Source organism: Fusarium venenatum, assembly GCF_020744135.1.
Source record: "Fusarium venenatum strain MPI-CAGE-CH-0201 chromosome Unknown EDB82scaffold_3, whole genome shotgun sequence".
NCBI classification, from domain to species: Eukaryota; Fungi; Ascomycota; class Sordariomycetes; order Hypocreales; family Nectriaceae; genus Fusarium; species Fusarium venenatum.
In genome coordinates, this window is record NW_027072131.1 from 3,727,634 (window position 1) to 3,740,949 (window position 13,316).

Genomic DNA, 13,316 nt, shown 5'->3' on the forward strand with positions numbered 1-13,316 from the left:
AGGCTGTGATTGGATCCGATGCGTATTGGTGATGGCCGATTCGGATGGTAACGATGAGATGAGATTTGGAAGATCCAGAAGGACGGCGCTGGGACAGGAACGAGTGATGAATGACGGTTGAAAGGTACAGCACCGACCAAGGAAACTGTTTGCAACCAATTGACTTATTTCGAGTTCAGAAGCGAGCAACAAACGAAGGCGCATGCGCAAGAACGACCAAGAAGCCAGTGGTGATCAACTGCTTCAGCGTGCAATGACGGCGAATAAGACGCAGGTGAAGAAACGCGAAATTGCGATTTTAGTGCCCAGGACCGCAAGACTACAGGCAGAACGCTCAATAGTAAACGAAAGACTAGCAGCAGGAAACAGACGCAATGCTGGCGACACCGAAGAGCATGACGGAGAAACGACAGGATGGCAGGCTCGTCTGAAAGTTGTTATACGGCCGGCCAGTCGCGCGCGCTGTCGAATATGGGACCGGATTGATGCACCTCCAGGTTCAGCGAATGACAAGGGCAGGCGGTGAGCGGAGAGGTCTAACAAGACGGTCAGTGGGCTATCGACTAGGGTTCTCTTCAAGAGCAGGTCTGTGAGATGGCCTACCAAGCTAGACCAGGGGACCCTGAACCCAAATCAGACACCTGGAGCTGACCGGGGTAGGGGATCTAGTCTGATCGGGTGACCTTGTTTGAAGATGGTGATGAGAGATGACTGACGGGTATTTGCAGCGTAGATGGTCGACTGTTTTTATTTATTTATTTATTTATTTAATAATGTAGTCAGTGCTTGGCGACTGACCTAATTGACTCGATTGTGACGGTTTGTTGCGTTGCAGGGGTAAACAGAACTCACTTGCGCCAAGTCGATTAACCCCAAAATATCGCAGTGCTATTTTTGTCTTTCAAGATGGAAGCCGCCGAAATGATATTTGCTTAATATCAAATTAGGATATAAGCACAAGTCGAGTCCAGTCCGTGGTAACACGACTAAAGATTCATGAATTCAAATCTCAAGGTGAGACCACATAAAAAAAAGAAGAATAAGAAACACGCGCCTCGCGAGGGTTAATCGACGCGGCACAACGCGAGCACGTTCCAGGAAGCTTGACCTTGATCGTGGGCAAATCTAAAAAGATGAAAAAAAAAAAAAAATAACACAGACCCAACCAATAAATCAATAGAATAATCGAAATGGGAAAAGGTGCAAAGAGGCGGCGGGGCAGGGATTTCGAGGAGGTTGGGTAATCTAAAGGGTGAGGAAGAAGAAAAGAAGGTCAAAGGGAAAAAGAAATATCAAGCAAGCATGACAATGTCAGGTGGAAATGAGTTGGGCTCTTTCTCATGGAAGCTGAAAGACATTTCGGGCAACGCATAAGAAGTTTTATTAAACACCTTTCTTTCTTTCTTTTGTCTTTTCAACTTGATATTTCCATACCTGGGATATTTCCTAATCAGATCTTTGCATTGCGAGTTCTCGTTACCTATACCTGCTTGCGCAACATGCGCTTCATTTAGTATCACTGACAAGTTATAGCAGTATCCAAAGCGAACGTTGAAATTTGTTAATAAACTTGACTACAATTCACAACGTCCCTACAGTTGAACTTGTAATGCCTAACGGGCATCAACAGTCAGCCCGATCCAAGGAGCATGCTGCACACGTATAAGTTCAATAGTGAGACAGACACTTTACTCAGTCCTTCAAGCCAGAGACATCTGGATGGAGACTTTCCTGAGACCAGACCCGCAGATTCAACTGTCAGCGTCCCATCACTCGTCGAAGCCGCCTAGAATGATTTCATGCATATTATCGACAAGCTTTTTACTTTGACAGCTTGCAACTATGAGGTAATGCGACCCTCTTATAACTTGCTTTACTATTGTCTACACAACTTTTGTGTCAGGCTTCCATGCAGCGCATAAACTCTCGTGGCCATTGCCCAACATGCAACACAGCCAGATTTCTGACTGCGCACTTTGTAAAAACTGAAAACGCATCCATTCATTGTTGACACTAAATTCAACATTGGCCATCATCTGATTGCTCCAGTTCAAGGTCCTAGTTTGCGATAGTGTCTGATCCGCAGACCGACCCCCCGTCGTCGTTTACCCTGTACTCCCCAGCCTCCTGGATTATCTCTCCCTCAACCCTCAACCTCGTATCTTCCACTCAATCATCATCTGTCCAACATCGTGGGTGGCCTCTGTTCATGCGACCGCCCTCTTGAACACGTAGCTTCCACACAATCCAATAGTTCTACCCATTCGTACCTCATCCTAGCGTGTCTTCGTTCAGCCTTGAATATTGAGACTTGACTTACACGCGATGTGCCACATACTATGCTCACCTGAAGCCCCAGCCTCTTCAGTTTTGGTGGTATCCTACTTCACGTCACTCCTTTGCCTCTCTCTTTCCGCCCCGCCCCGACCAGCTTGACCAAGGCAGATGCGTCGGACCAGCGGTGAGCTTCTTGGTTGGTTCTTCCAGATTCCTGGGTCACTCTCCATCTTTGGCCCACCAGAGCCCTTGGGATCATTACGTATTGTCATTTTCGTCTTATGGCCTGTATTCAAATCGGAAGCTGATTTGAAACGAGTATGCCACGTCTTGATGCTCCTGTGGAAGAATATGAAACCGTAGCATGTCCGGACTAAAGTACTCCTTCTGCACCTTCCTAAGCACGTATTGTATGGATGCACATATTGAATAAATGAATCGATTTCCAACTATATATGCTGTGTACGCCGGCCTGTTTCTATACCGATGCCATTCACTCCCTTTAAATGTGCCCCCAGTCGAGAACCCCTGATATAGGTATACAAAAAAAAGACACCGGTTTGCGCCTCTACCCAAAATCCGTCAAGATGCATCCAGAACCTATATCATTGCATCGAGCCAAACGCCAAACATTCCCAGACAATGACGTTTCCTCGTCCAGTAAATTAGCTCCAAGCCCTGGGTCGCACTAATGCCCCTGGCTTTCGGCGCCTACTTCCAACGTTCAAGTGCTCGGAATCGTTATCTGTCGCACTGTTGTCGAAACGTTCGTGCCCGCCGACGGTAACCAGTTTCACCACGTTACCAAAACTGAAGGCGATTGATCGCTGGCCCACTCGAACCACAGGGCCGAGTTCTGACACGATCAAATGTCCTGCCCTTTCATCGGCTTGGAATAGTGGCCGTGTCTCATCCATTCTCAAGAAGCCACTCTGCGGAGCGCTCCAGATCTCCCAGCGTCCAAAAAGGTCTCGTCCTGATTCTTTGCGTGGTGATCGGTGCCGAAGACCTTCTGTTTTCCGTCGCCCGTTAGTCTGGGCGTCGAGAGCCCTATTTGACTTTTGTCGTATGCCCACAACACTGCCATCAGACAAAATACTCCATGAGCCGGGGTTCTGTACATGCTTCTTCGTCTCCTTGGCCGATTCCCAGGCACACCATCCGCTACTGGATGGTGTCGCGGAATTTTGGTAATAAATCATGTCATGATCATCGGGAGGGGCAAATGTTTGCACTACACAATCCCCTGTCTCTGCGCTAGTATAACACAAGGTGAACCAGGCGAGCCCATCGATTCCTAGCCGTGACGACGAGCGACTAAAGAATGCACTCTGCAAGGAACGCGGCGCCATCCGCTCGGTCAAAAATGTATGTACGAGACTGTAATCTTCCATGTTGACAAGATGAACTCGGATGGTCCCAGCGATCAGGAAGAGACCCAATGAAGCGAGAGGAACCACTTGATGAACTTCGTCATGTTCAGTTCCTTCCAGTTCAACACTTCGAGAGTTCCAAGATAGTGTTTCCTTGGTTGCTGCATGAACACAGCCTCGTCGAGATGCGGTAATGATGGCAAGTAATGGAGACGCCTGGTTGCTTCCTATTAAAGTCATGGGATCAGTATTGCGGTCAAGATTCAATCGTAGGTTATCCTTACGCTTCCCTATCAAGGGCCGCACGCAGGTCAATGGGCTTCGACATATGCCATAGTCGGCTCCTTCTCCCGCGTCTGGTATGTATTCGGTCAATGTTCCATTGCGACGCACTAGTATCAGCCTAGGAATGTCGCGTTTTAGATCGGAAGAGCCAAAGAAGAAGGCTTCTGTTTTCTGACCCTCGAGGTTAACAGACAGCGAAGGCCCCCAGGCATTCTCTTTGAGATTCCACAAGGCTATCTTGTAGCGAGACAATATGGCCAACCACTTTGAGTTGTCATCGATGGTCATGGCTAGAACCGGAAACGAGGCATCTTCGGACTCCTCGCCTTTGGCGATTGTGTAGTGCAGACTGGCAGATTTGGCGTCCCAGACCCGGATTGCACGGTCCAGGCCAACTGAGACAATTCGACCATCAGACGTAGCTGTCAGCATCGTTATATCAAGGGCATGACCTCCATGGAAAGACTTGACGTCCAATGTAGGATCAGTATCCGAGTGTCGATCATCGTCGTCAGTTTCGTCTTCCCACAAAAGAAAGGTTGTCAATAGTCGAAGACCGGCAATGACTACCAGAATAATGACGACGAATCGGGTGAGTTGGTGGTTAATAAAGTCGTAAAGTGCTGGGAGTAGAGTTGGTTCCTTGTAGTGAGGCATACGATCCGAACCCTTCATGACGAATACAACGGGCTCATAGACCCTTGCAACGTAGCTATGGGCTGTAGGTTTGATGATGCTGATAATCTCCTGAGCTGTCTCGTGATCTTGTAGTCTCAGCCAGGATTTTGGGCTTCTCGCTTGGTGAATTGAGTCCAGTGAGGTTTGTGGCGAGCTGCTATTCTCCAACGCACCATGACCCTGATATAAGTGCTTAAAAAAGTTGACAATCGCGGCAGCTTCAAAGAAGTGCCACTGGGCGATGAATATAAAGCCAAGCATGATAACAGTGCCTGCTATTCGTGTTGACAGAGTCGCTTTGCCTTGGAGAACGAGCTCCCATGTTCCTCGTGGTTTAAAATCGGATTCTCCACGGTAATGGCGTATTGAAGCTTTTGCAAGCGCATCACTGAGCTCTGTACGTCGGACGTCAACGCTGAGGACGGACAAGAAGAAGGTTGAGAGGTAAAAAAGGTCAAAGCCAATCGCAACGGCTACAAACATGCAGAAAGCCGAAACACCGGGGGATACCCAGCGAGAGAGCAGCAACAGAAGAAAGACATTTTGCAGTGAGCTAGTGATGGCTGTATGAGCAGTCTCTCCAAAAGCCTGACCAATACGATTGCTTGTCGAGTCTTCGGCGGGAGCAATGATAACGGCGTTGATGAGTCTAAAAATGTTCTCAAGACTCATGGAGAGGACGACTAATGGATAAGCTGCTCTGGGAATCCGTGACAAATCCAGTCTGAAGATGGCGCAAACGGTGAAGCTGGACATGACGGAGAAAGCGATATGGGATATAACAGTGATGATGAGACCAAACTTGGACTTGAAAGCCCGCAATTTAGACAAACTCATAAGGAAATAGATGGCGGTCAACCCATATGCGACAGCTAGAATGGCCGTATCTTGGCTTGATATAGGACGAAATTGAAATTCGTAGAGTTGGCTCATGGTAGATCGGCCATCGGGTGGGTAGATGTCCCATTTGCTGGACACCTTGTCTGGAAGGAAGGCGGCTTTTCTCTCCCATTGTTTGCCCACGGGCGAGTCCCGTAGGTAGATCAATGTGATAACAAGAGCATCGGCAGCGACGATACGTCTTTCTTCGAACCTTTTCCCACTGAAAACGATGGAATGTCTAAGGGTGACATTGACCGAGGTGGACTGAGTCTTTTTGTCGTTGACGGTTGTCAGAATAGCAGGATCGGCCAGGATATTCTCCTCGATGCAATCCCAGTACTGAAGTGGTGAGTGAAAGAACCAGGACTGATTGTTCAAACCATTGATGGCATGGAAAGCATCTCGTTGATTTGTTGAAAGATCGGTACCAGGTTCAGGTAAAGAACGAGCAACATTTCGGGCCCGGATGGGACTGAAGTTCTCGGTGCTTCCAAGCAGTTCATTCTGCAACTCCAAAGCAGAAACGAGTAAATCTTGCTTCAGTGCCTGCATGTAACTACCGTGAACCCAGATAGAGCGCATCATGACATCGGGGCAGATGGTTGCGCCGTAAGGCAGCGGCTGAGCGACAGTCCAAGCATGGTGTGGTAGGTTGGATGCGCCATTGACGTAGTCACTTGTGAAGAGGTAGGGGATGGGATAGATTAGTATGGTAGCCACGACTACCGAGACAAGGAGAGTCGTGACAACATGGCTGGCAGCATATGATCCATATCGATATAGAGCACGACGGACAGGATGAGTAGGTGCTAGGACCGGAGCTTCCGTTGTTCTGCGATGGGATGTGAGTTAAGATGGACGACGGGGCGGGGAGCGGAGCGGAGAGCGGGACGGAAGGACGGGGACGGGGATAGGGACGGTATGAGTCGGGCAAATAAGACTGACCCTCGGAGTGGGTACAGGAAGTACCAAATCATGAGGACGGATAGTGAGATTTGAGTCGGTTATTGTCCCATATGCGAATATGTAAGAGCGAAAGTGAAGGGTTGAGTTGGTTGAGTTGGTTGAAGGTGAAGCAAGAGAATGAGCTTAAGCTTTAGAATGTCTTGACTTGACTGGCGTGACATGGACAAGAATGGCTTTCGAAATATGGATATTACTAGCAGTGGTTCGACCAAGGCGGGCAGCGCCGCCCGAGAAGAACAGACGATGCTCAACAGAATAAGCAAGGTTGAAGTAAGTCCAGGACCTTAGCAGCGATCAGGGCGCGTTGAGGCTCGTGTTAGCGATTACCACAAGCGTATATCGTCGTCAGATCGGATCAGACAGGTTAGACCTGGCCAGATCAGATGCAGCGCAGATCAGGTCACGAGACTTTGACCAAGCTGGGCACTTGAAGTTGGGAGGACAAGGTCAAAAACCGGAATCGGGACTAATGGTTTGGCTTTCAAATGTTGACTCGTACTTTGTACAATGAAAGAGGTGAATATAATACAGACGAGGAAATAAGATGTATGAGGAGATGAATGTTGGGGTTGATGGAGGACGTGGAAAAAAGAAACGACGCTACGGAAAGTGGGAAAGAATGGCATGTAAAACCAGGTAAAACCACCTAAACCCAACCGTACCTGTACCTACCTAAAATCGAAGCTATGACAACAAGGCGCGATTCTAGTTTACCAAGCAGATGCCCTGGATCTCAAGTCCAAATCCAGGTTAAAGTCAAAGTTTAAAGTCGAAAAATCTGACGGGCTGCCTTAATGTGGGGTTTGAGGAATTGTACTGTAGATACCTGTCAAAGAATGAATGCCTCTGGCAAGACAAAAGCAACGAGACCAGACACTCAATTGGGAATTGGTAAATGAATGTCCCGACAAGTTTGGGGATGGGATGGAACAAGTATTCCGGGAATGGAAAGCAAAAGGGAGATCAGATCAACAAAGCCACTAAGGGCTGCCTCTTACCGTTTCCATTAGCAGGAGAGGCCCGTGTACGAACAAGAACAAGGTCAAGGTTAACAACATGTCTCTTACGTTTTAGGGAGGAGGGAACCCAATTCACCCATAGAAGTACACAAGTCTCCTGACTTGAACAACATAATACCCAAAGATATTACTCGCTACTGCTGCATATGCATCGGCAGTGGGTGAAAAGATCAGCTTTCTTTTGTTACTGGAATGATCAAAAGAAAACACGGCCCAGGAACCTGGCACTGAACCGGGTTTGCAGCGTCTTCCGCCTCCCCCGAGTCTCCCCTGAAGGGTTAGCTGCAGCTCCACTGTACATCCGTCCCATCTCAGATCGGCTCCCGTCTCACTTCCTCCCAATTTAGCCTGTGATACTTTGTGGTTGCACAATATCAATTTGGGCGTCAACCAGTCTTACCTTGCAGTGCAGAGCTCAGTATTGGCCACCCACCAACTAAACGTCTCGAATCTTTTACGAATTGCGTTTATAACCCCTTAAAGCAAGGAGCTGCACCCGATGCCACCCTTTCGTCCTGTTCTGGAAACCACTTCAAACCCATGTCCTTGCTATCCGTCTAAGCTGCGAAGCTCACAAAAGCAAGTCTTCATCATGAACGCCTCAATTTGTTTCAATCTCAGATACCATACAAATCACTGAATCACTGACAATAGTGTCTTTCAACTCCTTGTTAGGCCATGCCGTTGCCATGTGGTACCCATTCCAGATGTTCCAGCTCTTCCAGCCATGGTCGGCAAGGGTTGAAAGTTGCAAGTACCACTACGCATTATTAGTTCCGAGCGCAAGACATGGCGTTTATCCATTCAGCCTCAGCAGTCATTGTGTCTTACATCGTAGCTCGGTGCACTACCATACTTGGAGAGCACGCGGTCTGTGGTTCCGTGGCAGCAGCTATTGCTTATGGTTCCTTACCAAGTTGTGTGTTTAACACGAAGAGGAATGGCCAATGCTTTGCTAACTTCTGTCGTAGTTCATTGTAGATTTCTCAAGTTGAAGCGTCCGTAGTACAAATGGTGTTCGTCAATTGACATTTTCCAGCGCTGAAGAGAAAGCTGGATCTTCTTAAACATTGGATCGTGTGAGCATAGACAAGGCGCTTCAGAAAGGATAAAATATCTTCAAGATATCTGTAAAATTGATTCTCTTGTTATTCTACATCGTTTTAATTCTAAAACTATGGCGTGAAACAATATGTTGAAACTCCTATTGCAATATGTCTTCTGTTTCGATGGATAGGCCATTAATCTATGGGGTTTGTGTGGTCAATTTTCTGTCCACTCACTATTAGGTATCGCCTCACTCCACTATCAAAACGCCCAATCCTAACTTCACTCAAAATACCGGCACACATTAAGTGAGCAAAGTAACTTGTTATGCAACACCAAATGTCTGGTACAAAACCAGAAAACAGTCTTGAAGACGAGACCTTCTCTGCAGACAAGGCGATCGAGAATCTCATCTCCACCTTCAACGAGCTCAACAGCAACGCAATCGATGAGTTTCAGGAGGAGCCAAGCCCGCTCGAATTTATGCGATATGTCGCTCGCAACACACCTTTTGTCGTAAGAGGTGGAGCTTCTTCTTGGAAAGCCTGTCGGGAATGGAATTCTGCCTATCTACTCTCTGCCTTGAAGGGACAATCTGTGAACGTTGCTGTCACGCCACATGGGTATGTCTTACTATTCTGTGAAACATCGAGATGTAATGAAACTGTCGTCGCTAACTCGTAATAGTAATGCTGACATGCCTACCGTTCCTCCTGGAGAGGAGTCCCTGGTTTTTGCCAAGCCTCACTACGAGGACCAGCCTTTTGAAGAATTGCTCGAATACGTCGCTCGACAGGAGACTGACCCTGATTTTCCTGCTGACGCTGAAGTCCGATATGCACAAACTCGTAAGTTTACACATTTACTACGATAACAATGTACTAATTAATGTCACAGAGAATGACAACCTTCGCGAAGAATACATAAGTCTATTTTCAGATGTGCAGAAAGATGTTCCTTTTGCGAGAATAGCACTCGCCAAAGACCCCGATGCTGTCAACCTATGGATCGGCAACTCGAAGTCAGTGACAGCTATGCACAAGGACAACTACGAAAACATATACGTCCAAGTATTGGGAAGAAAACACTTCGTTCTGTTGCCATCACTCTGCCATCCTTGTGTCAATGAGCAGCCTCTTAAACCCGCAACATACAAACGGGGAGAAAATGGCATGCAACTTGAGATGGACTCCAATGCCGAGACTGTCCCCTTTGCTATCTGGGACCCGGATAGGCCTGAGCAGAACGCTACCAAATTTTCACATCTTGCTCGACCTCTACGGGTAACACTGAACCCCGGGGATATGCTATATCTTCCAGCTATGTGGTAAGTCCAGTTTCACTCTTTTGTGTTAATGTTCAACATGTTCACATTTTCAAGGTATCATAAGGTTCTGCAATCATGCGCCGAAGAGGACGAAGGCTTCGTCCTAGCTGTCAATTACTGGTAACAAAAACTAATGAATCTCTTTTACTTTTCCGTGTAATGCTGATATGAATCCTCCACAGGTACGACTTGGATTTCACAGGCCCCCTATATCCCACGTCGACATTTATTCGCGACGTAAGCCTGAGAAACAATATACAGACTAGACCAACTCCACGCAAAAAATAAAATCAAGATGCAATGTCTATTTCCATGCCCCAACCCGAAACAAGTGATTATTTCTTCTTCTTGGAGATCCTCTTCTGTGCTCGCAGCTCCTTCTTCATACGGGGATCGACAATTCTGTAGCGGCCCTTGACACCCTTGGGACGTCCCTTGATACCACGGTTGAGACCACGAGCCACGACAAGTTTGGCTGCCTGCTTTGTCGGTTTCTTCTTTTGTGCTCTGGCCATAAGTCGCCCAATGCTGTCTGCCTTTTCCTTCTCTGTCATGTTCTCGTCGTTGTTGAGCATGTCGGACTTCTTCTTGAGTTTCTCCAGCTGCTGCGCAGCCTTGAACTTCTTGCGAGCCTTCGCCTCGCGCACCTTCTTGATGGGACGAGCATTAAAGGCTCGCATCTTCTCCTTGATCGCTTGCGCCGCGGCCTTGGAGATGGGCTTCTGAAGCTTGTCATGTCTTGATTCATCCTCGACGAACCAGTCTGGTAGGCCATCACGGTCGCGGAAGGCGTACTTGTTGAATCCGTCGTCAATAGCATCATGTGTTGTTTTCTGTCCTGTAGCGAGTTGATGTGCAAGGGTCATGGCCTCTGCAGTGATGATGTCAATGTCAAGTCGACCATCAGCTCTTCGTTGATCCTTGTCCCAGTCGTCCTCTTCATTTCGTTTCACAATCTCGAAGCCGTTCTCGTTGTCTTCCATATCGGAATCAGAGTCAAGAGTAGTCTCCTTGATTTCGGAGGACTTGGCAGTGGGTGCTTCAACCTTGCGAGCCTTGGATTGCTGAGCGACAACAGCGGCTGCATCTCGGTTGATCTCTTCATCCGCGCTGTCTTCAGCAGACTCCTCTTCAGGTACAATGCCTGTGATGCCTTGGAAGATATCCTGGTTGAAGAAATTTGTCGCCCGCTTGGATAATCCGTTGGCTCCCTTTGAGGAATCCAGATCTCGAATGAGTCCTTGTGTGGGGGCTGCACCTTCGTCTTCGTCATCGGAAGAATCTTCTTCTTCAAAATCAGAGGAGTCGTTCTTTTCTTCGGCTTCTTCGCCAGACAGGCCTTCCCACTCATCATCACCGTGCTCCTTCCGGGCTTTCTTTGCTCGGTATTTTGCGTCAATCTCAGACTTGCGCTCCTTATAATGGTCGTACATAGAATCGAGCTCTCGCTCCAAACGATCCTCTTCAGGATCACTCTCATCATCTGTTTCTCCAGACGAGCCAAGACCACTGTCTACTTGCTTCTGAGGCACCTGAGAAGGGACAATCATCTTGCCGCGATTCAGTCTCCGCATAGCGTCTGTCTTGTCAACTTTCTTGAGCGAGAACATTGCGCCTTCTCCAATGGGGCCGGCTTCTTCCATTCCGATGTCCATAGGGGCCGTCATGTTGAGTTGCATGCGCACAATCTCACGTTGCTTGCGTTCGTTCTCTCTTCGCTTTTCTCGCCTTCTTTTGGAGTTTTCTCGGTCCTTCATGTCTTCAAGCTCCTGTTGAATCTTGAGTTCCTCGTCCATTGACTCAACTTCGGCAACTTCCTCAGTTTCCTCAGTGTTGAGGGCCTTCTTTGTTTCAAAGCCAAAAATCTCTCGAACTTTCAATCTCCATCTCAGAAGCAGTTTGAAATCCTTTCTTCCCAGCACACGAAGATCAGAGCAGCTGTTTCGGATTTCTTCTGTTGTTTCGGGAAGTTTGTCAAGCGCAGCCAATGCTACATCTCCGTTGCGTGGTTGCTGGAAAGAGAGTTTGTTGTAAGAGCCCAGAACAGCAATGGGATCGGTTGTTTGGATAAACTCGCTGGCGGGCATTTCCTTGAACTGGAGGAAGTCTCCTTCCTCGTAACCATCTCGCTTGCGCTTCTTGACTTCGGGGTTGTAGACCTTGGCCTCGTTGTTGGGTGTTGGGCCAGCGAGTTCGGCAAAGACATATGTGGGATCCAAGAATCGAGGATCCATCTTCTTTGGTGCCTTATATCCACGACAAACGACAAAAATCTCTGACGACACATTGCGAGAACTGGATGGCTTGGTTGCTTCCACCTTGTTGAAGAGCTGCTTGAAAACCCATAGGAGGGAGTTGTAGTCTTTGGACCTGAAGACTTTTGTTACGAATGTACCGTCCGGTTTCAAAAACTCCGTTGCGAGCTTCAACGACTGTAAAACAAGCCTAATTACAACAATTAGCATAAGCATTGGTAATAAATAAAGAGTTCTACTTACGCATTCTGGTCAAAAGCGTCTTGAGTCCAAGCAGTACCGACATTTGGGGCGCCATCGTGGATGACCGAGTCGGCACGGTAGCCTTTTAAGAGATTTCGTAAGGTCGCCCGGCAGTCTTCAGTTGTGATATCAGACTGAAAGGACGTGACTCGAGGAATTGGCTTGATAGGACTCAAATCACAACCGACGATCAGGCTGCCTTGAGGCATCACCTCGGCTGCTACTTGAAGCCATGAACCAGGTGCAGCACAGAGATCCAGAAGGACTCTGCTCTTCTCCAAGAAGCCATACTTCTTGTTGAGCTGGATAAGCTTGAAGGCAGCTCGAGCACGATAGCCCTTCTCTTTCGCTAGTCGATACCACTTATCAAGACGTCCTTTCGCTTTCTGTAGGAACAGTTAGCTCTTTGAATCCACACAGTTCTCTGCTGGCTTACTTCTTTGGTGATCGCCATTGTGTCGGCGTTGGCGCAAAGATTTGATGTTGACACGGGAAAGTTGATACTTGAGAACTTCCTCGATATGCGCCCCTCTAGAAATTTTGCGACAGATAAGCCAGTCACGTGGCGATAAACTCAAACGCTAAAGGCTAGTGGGGTCACTACCTCTTAACCTGCATCAGGCCTCAGGGTATTGGAAAAGTTGACTGCTGGAAGCATAAGAGACGAAATTAGTAGGTCACTTTATGCTCCTTAGATCGTAGGTCTTAGAATACTTATTTTTTATACCGTAAGACTTACGAGGCTAACTTTTCTGCTATCCACCAGTCAGGGTTGTTGCAATTCGATGATTGGCGGCAGGTGGGTCATCATGGAAGCCAACACATCAAGACCCGTAGACACAGTTGGATGAAAAGACTTATACAGTTTTACATTCAAGTCACACTCCGTCTTCCTGTTACTACAGGAATGTAGCTCACTTTGTGTCGACTTCATAATCCACTTGAACGGCAGAAATCATATCAA

General features: G+C 47.7%; 3 protein-coding genes across 3 annotated transcripts; 1 reads left to right on the top strand and 2 right to left on the bottom strand.

Moving 5' to 3' along the window:
- Window positions 1-2,687: 2,687 nt before the first annotated feature.
- EDB82DRAFT_558515 (sterol-sensing domain of SREBP cleavage-activation-domain-containing protein) lies at window positions 2,688-6,472 on the bottom strand (the record flags this gene model as incomplete). The annotated part of the gene is made up of 2 exons (XM_025727519.2): window positions 2,688-6,327; window positions 6,441-6,472. The coding sequence occupies 2 exons, from the start codon at window positions 6,470-6,472 to the stop codon at window positions 2,943-2,945; spliced, it is 3,417 nt and encodes a 1,138-aa protein (XP_025581978.2). The 3' UTR covers window positions 2,688-2,942.
- A 2,282-nt stretch (window positions 6,473-8,754) lies between these two features.
- Window positions 8,755-9,990, top strand: EDB82DRAFT_506613 (cupin-like domain-containing protein). The gene is made up of 4 exons (XM_025727521.2): window positions 8,755-9,150; window positions 9,215-9,375; window positions 9,425-9,854; window positions 9,909-9,990. Exons 1-4 carry the CDS (start codon window positions 8,855-8,857, stop codon window positions 9,976-9,978), a joined length of 957 nt encoding a protein of 318 aa, XP_025581980.2. The 5' UTR covers window positions 8,755-8,854; the 3' UTR covers window positions 9,979-9,990.
- Window positions 9,991-10,189: 199 nt separating this feature from the next.
- On the bottom strand, window positions 10,190-12,806 carry EDB82DRAFT_526990 (Spb1 C-terminal domain-containing protein; the record flags this gene model as incomplete). The annotated part of the gene is made up of 3 exons (XM_025727523.2): window positions 10,190-12,299; window positions 12,353-12,738; window positions 12,789-12,806. 3 exons carry the CDS (start codon window positions 12,804-12,806, stop codon window positions 10,190-10,192), a joined length of 2,514 nt encoding a protein of 837 aa, XP_025581981.2.
- Window positions 12,807-13,316: the final 510 nt, after the last annotated feature.